This window comes from Pongo pygmaeus, chromosome X (assembly GCF_028885625.2).
Source record: "Pongo pygmaeus isolate AG05252 chromosome X, NHGRI_mPonPyg2-v2.0_pri, whole genome shotgun sequence".
NCBI classification, from domain to species: Eukaryota; Metazoa; Chordata; class Mammalia; order Primates; family Hominidae; genus Pongo; species Pongo pygmaeus.
The window spans coordinates 31,969,076-31,990,042 of NC_072396.2; the positions used below are offsets into that span (position 1 = coordinate 31,969,076).

The following is a 20,967-nucleotide window of genomic DNA, read 5'->3' on the forward strand; positions in this document are numbered from 1 at the left end:
ACCTCGTGATCCGCCCACCTCAGCCTCCCAAAGTGCTGGGATTACAGGTGTGAACCACCGCGCCCAGCCCATGTTATTCTTTATGCTTCTCTGTATCCTGAAAATGTTCCTTATCACCTAAGCCTATCCCTGTCCCTTACAGCCTTAAGGAGACATAGCACATAACAGAGCAGTACCTGCAGTAGACTGAAATCAAGATGATTTTTACTGCAGATATCTGAAAGTCTATTTAAAAATCTAGAATGGTTTTTAAACCAGGAACAGTTTATGTAAGTCTACAAAAGAACAAAATGCCTTTTGTCCTCACTTCAAAGTTCTCACCAGAAAGTACTTTGTAATCCCAAACTGGTTCTGTTCTGAAAATGGAAAACATCCAAATGGAAAAACGAAAGTAATGATTTTTGCCCACAGGGATGTGATCCCACTATTTCTGTTGTGCAAAGCTTTGTATTTTGGACAGATGACAAAATGCTACCCCAGGCCAAATTCACAAATGCCTTCATTTTCTGGGTAGTGTAAAAATACACCTTTCAGAGCCAGCATTCCACCAAAATAGTGCCCATGTTATAAAACTGATTCCGAACTCTGGTGCTGGTCTCCTTGCCCTAGGTCCTCATGAGGCCCAGAAGAATCTGTCACAATGAGGAAGATGAAATAAGAAGGAAACAGACATTTGTCTCATCTCTTCCATGCCACCGGGCTAATTTCCATGTAAGTACGTGACGAAGGAGTGGTGGTTAGTGATCCAGCTAAATGAGCCCATTCAGCTCTGAAGCCAGATTACGCATGGGGTATGATAGCAGCTTCATAAAGTCTAGGAGAGGTTAATACTATTGTTGTTCCACTCAGATCCCTTTTACTGAGCTGGTTCACCCAGCCGCAATTGTTGTGAGTGTTGGTTGCTAAGGCCTCATTGCTCCTTTCACCAGAAATCCTCCCTTGGCCAAACGGGAACCGCTTTGCTATCTCCTACTCCCCAGAAATCCACAGCCAATGACTAATTCACATGGGAAAATAAAAGCCCAGCCCTGGCTGGGCACAGTGGCTCACGCCTGTAATCTCAGCACTTTCGGAGACCGAGGCAGGCGGATCACGAGATCAGGAGTTCGAGACCAGCCTGGCCAACATAGTGAAACCCCGTCTCTACTAAAAATACAAAAAAAAAAAAAAAAAAGCCGGGTGTGGTAGTCAGCTACTCGGGAGGCTGAGGCAGGAGAATAGCTTGAACCTGGGAGGCGGAGGTTGCAGTGAGCCAAGATCACGCCATTGCACTCCAGTTTGAGTGACAGAACAAGACTCTGTCTCAAGACAAACAAACAAAAAGCCCAGCCCCCTTATCTCAAGGTAGGGACAATTTGTTCTCCAGAGCTCCGTGTGGGATCAAGCTGAAGTGAGTCTCTTCCTTCCCACTTAACTCCTTGACCAGCATCCTTCTTACTTTATCCTGCTTCCCTCACTCCCTTTCACCTGAACAAACTACTTCTACAAGAAGCCCCATCTATCTAAATAGGGCTCTATTTCTAGGGATTTTACTTAAGGCTAGGGTGAGCAACTATCCTGGTTTGCCTGGGACTACAGAGATTTCCTGGAAAACGGGAATTCCAGTGCTAAATCCGGGGAAGTCCCAGACAAACCAGGATGAGTGGTCACTCTGCAAGGCAGATAAATATTTGGATCCTGAGCATCCTTCCTGCTAAGTTTAAGAAGATTCTTTGTATACAGGGACTTGAGTGATCCAAATAACATAGATAAATTAGTAATTTCTGGGAAACCATCTATGCAAAAAAAAAAAAAAAAACAGCGCCCCAATTTGTAGTATTTGCCAATTTCCATGAGATAAATCTTCCCACTATGCCTGATTTCGAGGTACCAAAGGTAGGTTTAATAACTAGCTCACAATTCCTGTATATTTTACAATTGGCTCTCTTGAGCCATTGTAAGCCAGTCCCAGCACAGAAATTCCCATAGCAGAAACAAAAATGTTCTGTTTCCTCATGTGTTCAAATTGATGGGATATATAGGGTCAACGATGCAAAATCTGGTTGCTGATGATACTGTAAAGCAAATAAATCTGAGAGCTTATTGGGGAGTATACATTTGAGCTAAAGGAGAAAAGGGCCATGACAATACATTTTAAGAAGAGAATATAATTATTACTGCTGTAGCTGCTTTTTGTGGGCATTGGAAAGGCTGTCTTTGAATTTATAGGGGCATTATCAACATCACTGGTAGGTCACATGGCATTTGTCCCAAATTCCTAACACTTGGGACAACACGTGACTGCTGAAGAAACTGGCTCAAATCATTTCACCCTGAGATTTTACTTGAAAGAGAATTTTAGCCTGCAAATCATCTCACATTGGACCTGCAAAATTCTTTCTGACTTTTATCATGATGGCTTCTTTTTATGTTTTTATTTTTTTGAGATGGAGTTTCACTCTTGTTGCCCAGGCTGGAGTGCAATGGCGCAATCTCGGCTCACTGCAACCTCTGCCTCCTGGGTTCAAGTGATTCTCCTGCCTCAGCCTCTCGAGTAGCTGGGATTAGAGATGCACGCCACCATGCCCCCCTAATTTTGTATTTTTAGTAGAGACAGGGTTTCTCCATGTTGGTCAGGCTGGTCTTGAACTCCTGACTTCAGGTGATCTGCCCGCCTTGGCCTCCCAAAGTGCTGGGACTACTGGCGTGAGCCACCGCGCCCAGCCTCATGATGGCTTATTTAAGCCACTCTGAAGCTTTAAATTATTGGCCCACTCATATTTCAAATTATCTGTCCCCTGAGGACACTGGTAGCATAGGTTGGAGCACTGTTAAGTGAAATGTCAGCAATTATCAGATATGCTTAAAGGTTTCCCCTATTTTTTAAAATTAAGTGTGTATGTGTAGTGGGCAATGTCCAGGATGAAAGCTTAGCAACCCTCAAGATGGAAACAAATTGCTAGGCCCTATGTATCAAGGAGAAACTGTAAAAGCTTGAGTCACTTTGACAAGAGAGAAAAAGACTTAACCAGGGATATGATTAAGGCAGTTAAGATTGTAAAGCCTGCAAGAAATAATTGATCAGTTCTTTCTTTTTACAGTGTCTCATAATCTGAGAACAAGAAGGTCACTCAATGAAACAGCTTTTAAATTCAGAATAAATAGTAAAATGGAAATTTGTCTTTCAGAGTCCCATTGCCACTGCAAGAGGTCACTGGTTAAAAGCGAGAGTATAAAATGTTACCTTTATTGTTTTTTTCCATTACAAAGGTAGTACATGCTATTACCAGAAAATTTGTAAAAGTAAAAAGAAAGAAATGATGCAATAACTGTTTGTCTTTTGGTGTCTTTTTATTTTCCATTTTTCTTTTATGTATACATTTCTGTTATTTTTATTTTATTTTGTAATATAGTTGTGATCATGCTGTAATTGTGAAGTCAGCCTTTTCACTTAATGTATTACATAGTACAGTAGACTTTGATAAAAACGACCATATAAAGTTATGAATGCTATTAGTCTTTGCTGAGAAGCAACATAAAAGGTCACATTATTTATTGAGTGTCTACTATGTGATAGCCACTATGCTAAATCTCATGCCTCTGTGTATTATCAATGTCAAGAGTGAATTTACCTCTTCTTCTTTTGGGTATAAGACATAACTCATTCTGTAAATATTTACTGAACATCTACTAAGTACCATGTACCACATTAGGTACTGTAGAATAGAACTGTCAACAAGACTAATACTATCCTGACCTTTTAGGGATTAAGGTCTATCTTTTTGATTATTTATCACTCATTAGTTACACAAACAACTATTGAGCCGTTCTATTGTGCAAAAACACTGGACTTTCAGATTAGATTCTTGGAAATCATCTTCAGAAAGGAGAGGAACTACTTATACTGACCATTAAATGCAAGAGAATGAATGAAACTTTCATGACTAGTTTGACTCTAACAGGCATGCATTAAGTTATACTATCAAGCTGATAGTAATAATGATACTAATGCTAAAGCTAATAGCCAACACTTGAATAGCACTTACTATGTTCCAGACACTATTCTAAGGGTTTTACAAATATTAACTGTTTGATCTTCACTGTAACCCTATGAAATAATACAACCATATTTCACTGAATTCAATATCTCATTGGTCGTAAGGTGCATTCTGATTTCAGAACTGTTGAAACATGGGTGGAAAAGTGTGTCTTACAATTGACCAAATATGTTACTATTATCCCTATTTTAAAGATGAAGAATAAAGAAAAAGAATAAAGCATAAAGTGTCTGAGTCAATATTTGAACCCAGTCAGTTTGATTTTACAGCTTTTACGCTTAACCACTATCGGTACCATTTTGATAAGGCAGTTTTTAGCCCAGAGGTGTTGAGAGAAGAATTTAGGTTACGTAAATCAACTTAGGATGGCCAAACGAAGAAGAATATACGAGAGAATAATCGTTGGCAATAGCAGATGGACTAGAGAGTTATTGGCCTGGGCATTTCTTCTTAATGGGTAAGGCAGTGTGATGTGTAGCTTGGAAGTCCAGAAACTGGGTTCCAGTCCTAGTATTATAACTATCTTTGTGACCTTGGTTATGTCATTTGATCATTCTGCACCTATTTTATTATCTGTAAAATAAGGAAAGGGCTGGAATGATTCAGTGTTTCTCAAACTATTTCGACTGCAACCCACAGAAGAAAAACGTTTTACATTGTGATCTAGCATGCGTGCGCACACACACACAGACACACACACATACACACACATGCATGCACACACACATCTAACAAATTAACCACCGTCAAAACAACACTTAACCTTGCTCAGGTAATGCGCTCTGATATTTTCTAACCTGTTCCATTCCATTCCATTCCAGTAAAAAATTGTTGGTTGTAAGTCATTAAACTCATTTTAGGATTTACTAATGAGCCACACCTCAGAGTTTGGAAACTACTTGCATAGATACTTTCTAAGCTTATCTCCAGTTCGGAAATTCCACAGCACAAGAGGGCTCCTGGGTGGGAGTGGGGCTGGGAACTTCAGTAAAGAGAGGGAGTTGACCCTTTTGCCTCATAAATACTCATCTTCTTTTTAATTGGATCACGTTTTTACAACCTTTAGCAGAAATTTTTTGTCATTAAAGCCTTTGGCAAATACCACATTAAGGCAAAGATTCACTGTGATCCATGGCATAAAGTTTAGTGTGAAATTAAATGGTGTGCCTGAAAAAGGCTTCCACAGTCACCTAAAACTGGAGAACTATAGACTCCTTATCCTCTTAGAGTCTCAGTGTATAATAAAAATTCCAAGAATTCTAACAAGAAATAAACTTGCTTATCTTTGAAATCTAGTGTTCTTCCAATCTTATTAATCAGTACTATTTTTTTCAAGGGACAGTTATCAAAACCTAATATAACATTAATGTTTTAAAGAACCTGGCTTGGAAAAGATTCTTTTAAGGGAACTCTGGAACTTGTAAAATATTAAGAAAACCATGGATTCTTTTTACTGTTATAGAAGGATTTCTCCCTTTACCCAAATATATAGTGATCTTTCTTGGTGAGAAAAGTAGAATTTAGAACAAAAGACCAGAGAATTGAGATAATGGTCAGGAAAAATCTTTAAACTCTCTTTTTTGAGACAGAGTCTCTCTCTCTATCACCCAGGCTGGACTGCAGTGGCATGATCTCAACTCACTGCAACCTCCACCTCCAGGGTTCAAGCGATTCTCCTGCCTCAGCCTCCCGAGCATCTGGGATTACAGGCGAGAGCCACCACGCCCAGCTAATTTTTGTATTTTTAGTACAGACGGGGTTTCACCATGTTGGCCAGGCTGGTCTTGAACTCCTGACCTCAAGTGATCTGCCCACCTCAGCCTCCCAAAGTGATGGGATTACATGTGTGAGCCACCACCCCCAGCAAATCTTTAAACTCTTCAAAAGAAAAGGACAATATTCAGACTACTATGCCAACCAATGAATACTTTAGTACTTTCTTAATCACAGACATATGAAGAGACTGACAATATACCTACCAATTATACATATATAATTATATATTAATATATAATTTTAATAATTTAAATGATAATTTTATTGTAAATTATATACATAGTTAAAGTCACACTATTAGAATTTCTCCTTTTTCTTGGTTTAAGTTGTAGAAGTCAATTAGGAGTAGCAGTGTATTAAAACTAGAAGTAAGGACAAGTTAGTGTCTATCAATGGAGAAGGGTCATATTTCACAACGCTCTTCTCTTCTCATTTTCTCTTAGATCTAAGATAAAAGAAACAATTTCTTTAACATGTAGAGATTGGGCCACCAGGAAGAAACAGCGAATTCTTTTTTTTAAGTAAAAGGCTGCCTCTGTCTTCTGATAAACAACAGACAGCTGGTAATGTAATTTCCAAATAATTTCCAAAGGGGAGTGTGTGTGTGTGTGTGTGTGTGTGTGTGTCAGAGTGAGAGAGAGTGCACACATGTGCGAGACAGAGAGAGAGAGAGAATAAGATAAACAGAGACAGTAAGCATGTTTATGTTGGAAGGTGCAATTAGTAGTTCCTCCTTATTTTTCTTTTCTTTGTAATTTCTAAGCGTTAGGAGTCACCCTATTATTATTTATAGTAACCTGAAAGCACATTACTAAACATGTTTCAACTCAGGCCTGTCTAAAAAAAAATGTATCAATTCAAATTCATTTAATATGACCTTAGAGGAATATTTAAACCATATTTTTATTCATTGGTGGGGGGAAGTTGCTTTTATAGTAGCAAATACGTGACTTCAGAGATGTCCTGCTTCAAATATGGTGCTTTTTTTTTTTTTTTTTTAAATTTAGGGTCAGGGTCTTGCTCTGTCACGCAGATTGGAGTGCAGGGGCGTGATTGTAGATCACTGCAGCCTTGACCTCCTGGGCTCAAGTGATCCTCCTGCCTCAGTTTCCCAAAGAATTGGGATTATAGGCATGAGCCACACCATGCCTAGCTCAAATATGGTTTGGATGGCACACCCAGTTTCTGGTGCAGTTTTCTAGAGGTAAGTTTGGCAATATACTTGAAAAGGCTTACGAATGTAAACATTCTTTAACACGACAATTCCACCTTTAGGCATTTATCCTGTAGAAAGAATCTGAGATATTTGTAAAGGTATAAAAGGGATATTAGCCATAATGCTCGATATAACAAAGATTGTGAAATAATCTTAATATTGAGCTATTTAGAATTGTGTTGGTAAATTTGGTACAGCCACAGAAGAGAGTATTAGCCAGTCATTAGAAAAATTACTCTGTAGAATAATATTTAAACACATGAAAATATTGTAAAGATAGTTTTAAGGGAAAAAAGCAGGTCATAAAACTGTAGCATGTATTTATCTGTGCATGGTTTAAAAGAAAAGAGAGAGGCCAGGTGTGGTGGCTCATGCCTGTAATCTCAACACTTTGGGAGGCCTCAGTGGGTGGATTACTTGAGGCCACAAGTTCGAGACCAGCCTGGCCAACATAGTGAAACCCCGTCTCTACTAAAAATACAAAAAATTAGCCGAGCGTGGTGGCGTATTCCTGTAATCCCACCTACTCGGGAGGCTGAGTCATGAGAATCGCTAGAACCCAGGAGGGGGGAGGTTGCAGTGAACTGAGATTGCACTCTGTCTCAAAAAACAAAGAAATTAAAAAATTTTAAAAAAGATAGAACCTTGATATATACACACACACACACACACACACACACACACACACAACCACAAGAGAAATACAGAAAGTATATAAACCAAATTTCTGATAGTGATTATCTCTGAGTCATAGGATTATGGATACTTTTTCTTTTCTTGTTTGTACTGTGGGCTTTCCAAATTTTTCTTGATGTATATAGAGTATCTTTGTAATTTTAAAAAGTACAATGTAAAGAAACAATCCATCCTTAGTCTCACCGTCTTATTTCTTAAATATCCCTTAAACCAAGTTGGTATTTTCTTTATACCTGCAAGCAAAGCTTTTAAGCATATATTGATATTCCACATGGGCATCCAAGAGATTGATGACTTCCGGGGCTGGCTCCATTCAGGCAGGTAGATCAGTCTCTTTATGAATGCCTGTGTCTAACAGGCCTGACCTTTCTGGAAGTGGGCACTGATGTGATATGGTTTGAAAGGTGTGAGAATGCTCCCCTTGGCCCCTCAAAGTTCCTTCCTCACAGCTCAGAGCTTATGGCCAATGTTCTACCACCTCAGGCTTACGGATTTTCACACTAATAAAATGCAAATAACCCAGGAGAAGTACACATTAAACTTTACCTATCACCTGGGTTAAATGAGTATATCATTTTCTGAAAATAGGTTTTAATGGGTAAGACATGGGAATTCAGAGGGGGAGTCAGGGAGAAGAAAATATGAATGAATATACCTGGTGTCTGAGGAGTAATTAATATTCATAATAGTACTATTTTTTATTTATGGTTTATGAGTCGCTTAGGAGTATGTTATCACATTTAATCTCAATTAAATCGAATAGAATGGCTGTCACCAAGGCAAGTTAAGTAGACCAGAGATTTGGAAAGATGCAGAAGACAAAATCTGCAGCCTTTATCATTTTTCTAGAGCCATTCCTAAAAGCCACGATCCCACTCATTTAGATAAACTGCTTTAACTTATCCCTTTTTCTTGGCAACTCCAAAGCATTGTGAAACTGTGTCCAAATAACTTGACCACATGCGGATAATAAAGTTAGAGCCAGTCCAGAAAATAAGATACTTCTTCTTAATCTATTATCAATGTATGACAAAAACACAGGACCAACACCTTCCAGGAAATTTTGTTCAAAAAGACAACAGCCAACTGAAGACACACATGACAGCATCTACTCAAATACTTTAAAGTATTTGTGAGCGTGGATCTTTTTATTAACCCATGGAGAATGGAAAAGAAAGGGAATGATCAGAAAATGGCAATGAAAGAATATGGCAGAAGAATGGAGATCATATAGAATTACTTCCTCTCTATAAAATATATAAATTAAGTAAAATTGTAGTGCGATGCTTAAAAACACAGACTCTGGAGCCAACTTCTTGAGTTTGAATCCTGGCTCCCTCATCTACTAGCTGTATGAATGTGTGCCTCAGTTTCTTCATCATTGAAATGGGTATAATAATGGTGCCTACCTTAAGGGATTGCTATAAGGATTAAACTAGTTAAAATCCGTAACATTGCTAGGCACAAAGTAATTGCGTTAAAATGATGGATAAACCCTCATATATACTCATATATGACCACAAGGAAATACATCAGAATGCTAACAGATGTTAACTCCATGTGGTAAAGTATGGCTTTTTAAATGCCAAAAAACTCAACACATATACTTTTATAATCAAATAAAAAGTGGTATACATTAACATTAATCAGAGGAAAACAGGTGCTTGCCAATTTAATATGCAATATTGTATAAATAGGATTTTCTAATACTTAAACTTTCAGTTAACCAAGGTTATTTCTCTTAGTATTAATTATAAAAACATAATTAATAAAATGGTAAAACCAGCAAATAAAAAGAATGACTAGAGGTCAAGGACAAAAGGACAATACAAGGCTCAGGAATGTAATCCCAGCACTTTGGGAGGCCAAGGCGAGTGGATCACTTGAGGTCAGGAGCTCGAGACCAGCCTGACAAATGTGGTGAAGCCTTGTCTCTACTAAAAAATACAAAAATTATCCGGGCCTGGTGATGCACACTTGTAGTCCCAGCTACTCGGGAGGCTGAGGCAGGAGAATCGTTTGAACTCGGGAGGCGGAGGTTGTGGTGAGCCAAGATCACGCCACTGCACAAATAGTTAGGGAAAGGAAATGCCCATAGGCTGAGGTTTCAACTTGGAGGCATAGTATTTATTTATTTATTATTGATACATAATATTTTACATATTTATGAGGTACTGTGATATTTTACTGGCATAGAATGCGTAATGATCAAGTCAGGGTATTTGAGGCATCCATCACTTTGAGTATTTGTCATTTCTATGTATTGGGAACAATTCAAGCCCTTTCCTCTTGGTACTTTGAAATATACAACACATTGTTGTTAACTATAGTCACTCTATTCTGCTGTCAAATGATATAATGTATTCCTTCTATCTAACTGGATGCTTGTACCCATTAACCAACCTCTCTTTACCTCCCCCTCTACCCACACACCTTTCCCAGCCACTAGTATGCATCATTCGATTCTATGTTTATTATCAATTTTTTAAGCTCCCACGAGAGTAAGAACATGCGATTTTTGTCTTTCTGTGCCAGGGTTATTTCACTTAACATAACGACCTCCAGTTCCATCCATGTTGCTGTGAATGACATGGTTTCATTCTTGTAGTGTTTCATTGTGTATAGATACCACATATTCTTTATCCATTCATCTGTTGATATACACTTAGGTTGATTTCACATCTTTGCTGTTGTAAACAGTGCTGTGATAAGCATGCAAGTGCAGGTACCCTTTTGAGATACTGATTTCTTAGCTTTGGGATAGATAACCAGTAGTGGGATTGCCAGATGGTAAGGTAGTTCTATTTATAGTTTTTTGAGAAATCTTCGTACTGTTACTAATTTATTGTTACATTTTCATCAACACTGTAAAAGAGTTCCCTTTCCTCACATTCTCACCAGAATCTGTTATTTTTTTGTCTTTTGAATAATAGCCATTCTAATTGGGGTAAGATGATATAGGATGTAGTCCTGATTTGCATTTCCCTGGTGATTAGTGATGTTGCGCATTTTTTCATATACCTGTTGGCCATTTGTATGCCTTCTTTTGAGAATTGTCACTCATTTCATAAGGCAGGGAGTATTTAATGAATTATTTAGAGATAAAGAATTATAGAGTCACAGTAACATATATTGAATGATCATATTATAATTACATGATATCATAATTATTAGCTTTATGAACCGAACTGATAGGCAGAAATTAAAAACTCAAAAGTATGTGTTTGCTTCAGCAGCCCATATACTAAGATTGGAATAATGATACAGAGAATAGTAGCATGGCTCCTGAGCAAAGTGTTCCATATTTTTCAAAAAGACTCAAAAATATTAATAAAGTTAACATTTGAGAATATATTGCAGGAAACAATTATGCATTAGCTGAAGACTGGATAAAATGATCCAATTGGCCTTCCTCTTCCTAACCTTCTAAACTTATCAACCAAGTTATATTTCAGGATGGTTTATGCTTCTACTGCATCTGATAAGAGATTATTATAATTCAACTCTTAATTCTTTTGTTTTTTCAGCTGTTAATTCTTATTAATCAAGATGCAATAAAGTTAAGTGATAAAAGCTGAAAATGACTTACTGGAAAGAAAGTGCTGAGACGCTGGACCAAAGTCCCTGTGGGCTTCATGCAGCTGCCTGACTCGGTCCTCGACGGCCACCTGGGAGCAAAAGGAGAGAAATGATGTTCTCTCATTCTATATAATGAGGAACAATTAAAACAATGTATCCTTTCTGATAAGATACTTTGAGTCTCCGAGGCTGAGAACACTAAAGCAACATTTCACAACCCTAGTTTTAACATTCACTTACCGTATATAGTATTCCAGACTCGTTTTTATCAATCCAAGGCCAAACACAAAGGATTTCCTCTCTCGACAATGTTAAAATGGGATTTTTTTTTTTTTTACAGTCAACTCATTGGCAGCCACAAATGAACTACTGCTTCAATTAGTACCATAAAAAAAATACAAATCTTTACTTTCACAAAAACATTAGGGAGGGTGACATTTGGTATAGGTGACTACAGAATCTCAGAAATGACATGTCTTGTCTTTAAGTCTTAGACTATTGTTTTTGACGAGTTTTTAAAGAAGGAATATTGATTAATAGATAATAAATCATTGAGTGATATTTAATTATTGATAATTATTAATTAACCAATGGTTGATTAATATTTAATTATGGGCTGGGCACAGTGACTCATGCCTGTAATCCCAGCACTTTGGGAGGCCGAGGTGGCTGGATCACTTGAGGTCAGAAGTTCGAGGCCAGCCTGGCCAACATGGTGAAACCCCGTCTCTACTAGAAATACAAAAATTAGTCAGGCGTGGTGGCGCACGCCTGTAGTCCCAGCTCCTTGGGAGGCTGAGGCAGGAGGGAGGCTGCAGTGAGCAGAGATTGCGCCACTGTACTCCAGCCTGGGTGACAGAGTGAAACTCCATCTCAAAAAAAAAAAAAAATAATAATTAAGTATCAAAGAAGTACAGGCAAGGCTTAAATTTGGGATAAAATAGGGTAGGCAGTAAGATAAAACTAATTTTCAGATTTCAGTTTTCAGTGGACTTGGAAATTATTGAGAAATATACCTTTAGGGGGCATGCAGTGAAAACTGCCATTCTTTTCTTCCTGTTAGGTTTTTCTATAATATATTGACACAGTGTGCTGTCAACTTAGTGAGTTCTATTCTTGGTGGGGAAAAAAGGAGTAATTTTATGGGTGACATGCTATACTTACTTATTTGGCATTTTGCCAATCCAATATAAGTGGTGGCTCCAGGCATCCTAGCTCTCTAACTCTGGATTTTGATTTAGTTGTGAACAGTCCATGCTAAACTAAGGGTTGATCAGAGCTTGCACAGAGCAATCAGAACTCAGGGGGTAGTTCCTGTGGTGTGCGGAATTCCCAAGAGGTAAAAATCGATGTTAATCTCATCAGAAAAGTGGCTCAGGTAGTCTGGTCTCAAACCAACTCTGGCCTTCCAATATGAATTAAGTGCCTAGTGTATATCCAGAACAATCTCGTTTTTTCACTCTCTCCCTAGACTTGCCCATTTTTGCTTGGCCCAAATACGTGGATAACCAAGTGGGGTTCCCCTGCAATGCAGGATTTACTTTATATACACAAAAGCATGAGGGACATATCAAACCTACCTTCCCAACCTTATGAGCCTGCACTCCCAAACTCTACCTGCTAAGCCCACCAAAACTACCTGCCTGTCCTGCACTATTCCATCCAATATAACTCTTGTGTGTGGCTTCTCCATGCTGCTCCTTCTCTCGGCAATGCTCTTACCCCACTTCTCTCCCAGATCAATGCTGTTAGTGTTTATATGTTTACTTCCTCATCTCCCAGGTTAGAATTAATGGTTTCCTCAGCATTCTAACAGTATATGGTTTATACCTGAAGCAACTTCTATCATATAATTCATTTTAGTTATATGGACATGAGTGTGTCTTGCAATAGATTGTAAACTTCTTGATAGCAGGGACCATTTTTTGTTTACCTTTCTCTTTGAATGTCTCCAACCCTTTCTGCAGGAGGCACAGAACCCTGCGCATAGTAAATGGTAGCAAATATTTGTTTAATGACTAGTTGACCAAACAAATGGATAAATGAGTAAATGAGTAAATGTGGTACGTGTGTATGTGTGTGTGTGTGTGTGTGTGTGTGTGAGAGAGAGAGAGAGAGAGAGAAAGAGAAGAGAAGAGAAGAGAAAAGAAGAGAAGAGATGCGGAACAAACAAGAATGCCTACTGACACTGAGTGCACTGACTGCAGGTCTGTAATGGTTAACTCTATGTGTCAAGTTGACTGGACTATGGGGTGCCCAGGTAAACCACTACTTCCGGGTGTGTCTGTGAGGGTGTTTTGCAGACAAGATTAGCATTTGGTTCAGTGGATTCAGTAGATTGCCCTCCCCAATGTGGGTGGGCATCATCCTATCAGTTGAGGTCCTAAACAGAACAAAAAGGCACGTTCCTTTTTTCCCTGCAGGCCTGCTTGAGCTGGGATGTCAGTCTTCTCCTGCCCTTTCACTGGGATTTACATCATCAACTCCCCTGGTTCTCGGGCCTTCAGACTGAGACTGAAATTACACTACCAATTTTCCTGGCTCTCTAGCTTGCAGATAGCAGGTCATGGGACTTCTTAGTCTCCAACTGCATGAGATAATACTTAATTTTATATATTCACACACACATGTACATACATATATATATATACACACACACACATATACATACATACATACATATGTATATTGTTGCTTCTATTTCTCTGGAGAACCTTGACTAATCAATGTCCCTGGGTAAATTATTCTTAACTTTCCTTATCAGTAAAATGTGGACAATAATATAACTTATACGGTTTTGTGGGAATTAAATAAGATGATACATGTAAAGCATTTAGCCTAGTCTCTGTCACGTGGTAATTGCTCAATAAATGTTACCAGCTACTGTTCTTGCTGCTATTATGGTTAATAAAAGGAGAGGAATAGGCCAGGCATGGTGACTCACACCTGTAATCCCAGCACTTTGGGAGGCCGAGGCAGGTGGATTACTTGAGGTCAGGAGTTCGAGACCAGTCTGGCCAACATGATGAAACACAGTCTCTACTAAAAATACAAAAATTAGCTTGGTGTGGTGGTGGGCATCTGTAATCCCAGCTACTCAGGAAGCTGAGGCAGGAGAATCACTTGAATCTGAGAGGTGGAGGTTGCAGTGCGCCGAGATCGTGTCACTGCACTCCAGCCTGGGTGACAGAACAAGACTCCATCTCAAAAAAAAAAAAAAAAAAAAAAAAAGGAAAAAAGGAGAGCAATAGACTACAATGTGCAGGGCACCACATACAATACAAAAATGGCTAATATTTATTAAGCAATATGTACATGACAATATGAATTATGTTATTTCATCTTCACAGTAACTCTGCAATAGGTGTTAATATTATTCCCCCCCACTTCATTGACATAAAAACCGAGGCATGAGAGGTTAAAAAAAAAAAAAAAAAAAAAAACTTGCCTAAGCTTCAGTAGTTAGTAAATTGGCAGAGCTAGGATTCAAACTCATTCAGTCTGGGTCTTGCTCTTAACTGCTATCCTGAAGATTAAAGTTGAAAAAAAGTATTTTATAAATATTTAATAAGTAATTGGCTTTTTAATTTCTTTATTTTCAATCAGTTTATTAAATGCAGACCAATTCTAGCGTGCCTGTCTATGAAACTTCAGTTGTTCAACCTATTTTATGGCCCAATGCAAGGTCAATTCCTGGTCTCGAAGAATGCGATACCATAAGATTATAGAGAAAGGTTGTGGGAAAACGCATGCAAATAAATGTTTGGCATACGTCATCATTTCTAAATTTAGAATGGGTCATTTCATGAATAAATCAATCTAGAGATAAATGTGAGTGTTGCGGGGTAGAGAGGAGAAGATGAAGATGCCATATGGGAGTGGACACTGATCAGAAATGTTTTCACATACTGAGAAAGAAATCCCAAGGGGAAGATGTAGATGGTAAAGAAATATGACTGTGCCATAGGCCACTTTCTCTAGTAAGAATGTTAGTTTCATAGGGACCGAGCCGATGCAGCATCAAAGTTCATTCTAGACTCCCAATCTCTGAAGAATTTTGCCTTCTTATACAAGGAGGGCTCCAGTGGTAGTTTCCAGTGTACATTCAATATTGTCAAGATTTTAAAATGAGATCAAAGTGAATTTCCATCTTCATAACTCAAACTTAAGAGAAGGCATGACAGTGAGAAGAATTAAGCATAGAATACTTCTTTCCGCAAATTATCATTGGAGAAAGGTATTGTGTGGATTGAATGTACAACTGGCTAAATAAAGAAATAAATTTATGAAGGAGAAAAACTTGAAAGCAACCAAAGTCCTCCAAAGCTTTAGCTTGGGACTTAGGAACAAAGCACTTTATTCTGTGAGCAATTATGCAAGGAAATGAAATTTGATAATCTATTAAACGAGAGCCTCCATGCATTAGATCTTTCTAACTGGCTGTATTTTAAATCAATATACCGTAGTATATACAAAACAGGAAGCAAAAGCCAGAAATTATATACCTGTGTCTTATGTTCTGGCACAATCAGTTCTTTCCTTGGTGGTTTATTCACTTTAAAAGTATTTGTTAATATTGAAAGAGATAGGCAAAAAACAAATGCTATAGTCCCTGATCTCTGCAAGTGTAAAGGTTTGGAGGTAAGAAGTAGTGACAAGCTGAAGAAAGGCTTGGGGCTGCAGAACAGTGGTGTTGAGGACGACAGTGAGACACAATTAGTTAGTCATGTTGAAAGCAGATGATGCAAAGCAAGGCGTCCCGGACTCTGAGGCTCAAGATTTACCCTGCAGGCAAAGAGAACCACTGAAAATTTCTGTGACATGACTCACTATTTCAGAGGAAAGTTAGGGTTTGGGAAGATCAGTATGGTGTAAAACAGATTCGAAAGGGCACCTGAGACTGAGATCAGAAAGAGGCTGTTGTAACTTATTAGACTTGGGTTGATATGCATTAGAATTAAGGCTGTATTGTATTGAATGTAAAAGAAGGTACATATTAGAAGGTATTTTGAAAGGAGGAAGAACTATCCAATTTGATGTTGGAGATTAATATCTGAAGAAGCAAATAAACTCTTGGATTTTGAGTAAGGAAGACTGGGGGAATGAAGATATTGCTGATGGCAATATGAAAATCAGAAAAGGAAGAAATAGCATATGTATGTATGAATTCATTTGGAATATAATGAATTTGTCCTAACAGTGAAACATTTAACTGGGGATGTCATGTATAGCCAGTTAGAGATGAATAATTTGTCTCAGCAATTAAAGAAAGAAAGGGAAGTGAGACTAAAAGGGGTAAGAGTGAGCTTTGGAAGGTGAGCCAAGAAAGAAGAGATAAAGGAGTTTAAATAGAATGATTTAAACAGCCAGGAGGAACCCAATCTCTTCCGAATTGATAGGGCATGTCTCTGTTTCCTTTTATAAAAGTAATACAAATATAACATCTTTTTGGAAGCATACATCCTGTTTCAACTATTAGATCATAGATCACGAAAGCTTAGAACTGGAAAAAACCTTGATTGATACACGAGGGTCTATTCTTCAGAACTATCCCAGATGGGCAGAAAACTGCCATCTGGTCCATGAGAACTCATAATCTAGGTTGCAGCAATTCTTCAGTAAAAGCATGTCAGGAAAAAAGGTCCTTTTTTATATGTTCCATGAGGACAGGGACACATCTTTCCCTGCTAAATCCTCAGTGAGTAGCACAGTACCTGGCATATAATAGGTGCTAAATTAATATTAGTTGAATGAATTAATGTACTGTTTATTCATGGATCTTTACTATAACAACTATATTTTGAATGAATCATTTCTTTTTCAAGATCCCTGACACAAGCTTTTGAAAAACTTCCCTCCCTCCCTTCTTCCTTTCCTTTTCTTCCTTCCTCCTTTTCTTCCTTTCTTCCATTTTTGATGATGAAAGTAAAAAAAGAAAACCATTTAGATTCAATTTTGCCTATAATACTAGATTTAAAAATGTAAAACGGCAATTTATAAAACAACCCTGAAGTCCAAATCTCCTCCACATTTGTTTTACTCTAGTTTTTAAATAATCATATTTAAGATTTGAGAGTTATGAGGGCTATATATTATTCTCCTTGGCCTTCTCATTTCAGATGAGTTCTGTAGACAGTATACTGTTTGCAGAGACCTTCCTTTCTTAGCTTCAGTAAGAAATATCACTACATCAATTCAAAAGATATTTACTAGAATGTAAGTTTATTGTCCACAAAGACAGAGATCTTATCTGTCTTGTTAAGAATTTATCACAATGCCTAGTACATAGAAGATGATCAAGAAATACTGAATGGATGAATGAATGAAAGGCTTTTTGAGTTCCTCTTATTTGTTAGGCACTGAGATAAGTATGAATACGGTAGACTTGAAAGTGTAATTCTAGGTATAATGAATGAGCACCAAATCATCCAACTAAATTATGATATGACACACACTCTTAATTCCAAGCTGTGACTGTTTCCCAAAGCTCCGTCCATTCCTCTGTGTATTGTGAAAGATAAGCTTTATTTCATTTTTTCTTCAACATTGCTTTTAAATAAGCCAAAAGAATAAAAGAAAGAAAGAAAAAGGACCGATAACAACATCATGGCTCTTAGAAATGATTTCAAATAAATTTATCTAAATGTAAATGTTGGTTCTTTAACTTTGTTTTAGATTCTCAACGGCTTCCACTTTGTCTTTTGACCTTTCTGTTAATTACTCTACTTTGAAGTTTTATCTTCACTAGAAGTTTAGGAGAGACAAGCATTACCTCCCCATGTAGGAATACATTGCTAGGCAATGTGGTTTCTTCCTAGTGTCCAAGCTACATCTTACTGATACTACAGACATAAATCATGTTTACTCCAGTCTAAAGAAAATATGTAACTAGGAACGTATGTTTTGATTTTCTGGTTCTCAGTTTGTCTAGACCCTTGATAAATATCCATGGAAATGCAAGAAACAGACGTGACACTTACACAAATGAGCCTATTAAAACAAAAACAAAAGCGAAAGACAAAAACTCTTCTTGTGCCGTGATGCTAGTAAATAAACCACACATATGCACACAAATGACTCTGCAGTCTATTCATGAGTTTTTGTCCTGAAGTTTTTCAGTTTGTACAGTTTCTGTGTGCATGTGTCTGTGCTGGGGGAGGAACTTCCTCGTTCATTCTTACTCCCAAATCCTCACAAGTAACACTCATAAATACATGCCCAAACATTATCCTGGAAACTCTCCTGAGACTGATTACAGTTTCAGTTAAAATCCTTTTCACTAATGGTAATCCCTTTCAGTTAAAATCCATTATTATTCTAATTCTGATTCTTTTGAGTTGTAACTGAAAAAAAAAAAAAGTCTGAGATAAGTTCTGGTCTTGATTTCAAACTCTCCTGGGCCTCCCAGAGTGCTGGGATTACAGGCATGAGCCACCTCTACCGGCCATCTTCTGGAATGAAGGTTTGTGATAGGTATAGCTCTGCGGCAAAACAACCTGGGCTTGTTGAATGCAAAGATTGACTGAATTGTCTTTCCTTTGAGTTTATTTCTGTGTTTTCTTGATATTAGGGCACTTAGGAGTTAAACAGTGTTTCTTGCGTTTGACTTCGGGACAGATCACGGGAAACAACTAGTGCTAACACGGCACTCACCCTGAGTAGGAGCATAATTATTAATTGATTTTGTGTGACTTATGGCATTGATACTAATGCCGTGCCATCTGAGACCATCCTTAATCTACCTTTTAAGGTTCCTGCATCATAGCTTTTTTTCCTTCCATTTTATATTTCTGTGCTGACTTCTTTCTTAATCTGACTCCTTTTTTTATTCCCTCCTTTTTCTTTCCTTTCTCCTCCAGCCCTCCCCCTTTATTATGTTCTATACAACCTACCAGAAGAGTACACAGACTCTGCTGAGGCAAACAGTGCCTCAAATGAAGGGGCTGTGCATGCTTGCAAGACAAGCAAGGCAGGATATGAATAGGACTCCTAGCCTAGTGCCAGCCCAACACTTCTCCAAGAACATTCTTCCTCTAATTCTGATGAACTCTTCCATCAAACTGGAAGGCAAGAGAGAACAAAACAGCAAGCCCTTTATCCATTGTTAAGCCTTTAATCTTTCACCTCACCGATTTCTAAAATGCACTTTGGATGTTTGTTTATTGGTTTTCATGCTTATGCAACTGCCTCATTCTGTGATAATGGAGTCAGGTTATATCAACATTAAATTGACTTCATAGACCCAAGTACCTTAAGGGTATCATTAATTTTAATTTAGAAAAGCAGCAATCAACCTCCTATCCTGCTTCATTTGTCAAAATCTTTAGTTTTAATTACATCTACAGACTTATGAAAATTGTGACAGGAAGAGAAGAGATCATTGGAAACATTTCTTCTGCCTTTTTTTTTTTTTTTTTTGGTCTCAAAGAGAAAAGAGGAAAGTTGAATTACTTTGCCTGGAAGGTGATGTAACTTGATACAGATTTTATCTTAAAAAATAGGTTCCCTTTTAAAAGTTTTCCTAATGTATCTCATGATTTGCAACAGGAACTAAAGTCAAGTGGCTCTCACCTTACAACATCATTACATTAAATCATTTACATTCCAGCTTTAGCTATTTATTCTTGAGCTTGCTTTATAACACATTTGGAAGATATCATTCTCACAGAAATTTTCTGAGGCCATTGGAGCATTCCTTTCTAGGGGCATTTTGGCCCATAAGTAGCATAATATTCACATGGTAATTACATAATTACGCCTCCTGGTATTTGAACACAGGAGTATTTCCAAGGAACAAAAGTGGCAATTTGAAATAATCATCAATGAGATACCATAGAACTGGTGTTGTCTGAAAAAAAAAAAAAAAAAGACGGCATATATTAGGAAATTCATATTAACAAATGACTGAAACAGGTAGATAAATGCAAAAAGATAAAGCACTGGAAATCAAACATTTTCGTCTCAGTGGCAGAAACTTTTATATTTTGGGTAACAATATACTTGTAGATTTTCAGTTTGTTCTACTAAACACTTCTTTAATAAAGGCCGGAAGGGGGAATTTGCTGAAGTATGCAACAATCCTTAACCAAGGAAATCAACACTCCTTAAATCCCATACCATCCTTGCAGCATTTCCAAAGCTTCCCGACCTTGACTCCCTTCACAGTCAATTTGACCACCACTCAAGGAAGCTTGTCTGCCAGAAGACCCGGTTTCCACTTCCCGGCTCTCCTCCTCCGGCAACTGACTGAAAAGCGCCTTTCTTTTCTCTCACTGACGCAGAACTGACAAACCAATATGAAGCCGTTCTTTACAAATCAATAAACCGGAAGATCTCATCTACTGTACTTCCAAATCCTACAACATTCTGTCTTCTCTCTTCTTTGCGTATCATAAGATAAGCTGCAAGTTCTATAAATAAGTATACTTCACGCTTCTTAATAAAGGACAGGGGATGGAGCAATGTGCTTCCATTGTTTCTCTGTGTAGATTTGTCAGAACCAGAATTAAAACTCTGCCACGGACTCACAGTCTCTAAGGTCTCTCTCCCTCTGTCTTATTTGCACTTTTCTGACCTAGCCCTCCTCTTCTCTCCCCCTGCCTCCCTCTTCCCTCATTCCCCTCACCCCACCCCCAAGGCTGTTTGTAAGCTCCCCAAATGCTC

At 38.0% G+C, this 20,967-nt stretch overlaps 1 protein-coding gene across 5 annotated transcripts in view; it reads right to left on the reverse strand.

Moving 5' to 3' along the window:
* The window catches only part of DMD (dystrophin), a 2,105,574-nt gene that overhangs the window by 221,680 nt on the left and 1,862,927 nt on the right, over nt 1-20,967 (reverse strand). For all 5 annotated transcript variants that reach the window (XM_054470954.2, XM_063660502.1, XM_054470953.2 and 2 more), the window contains one exon: nt 11,315-11,393. In XM_054470954.2, coding sequence (XP_054326929.1) covers nt 11,315-11,393 — 79 coding nt within the window. The remainder of the gene's footprint in view (nt 1-11,314; nt 11,394-20,967) is intronic.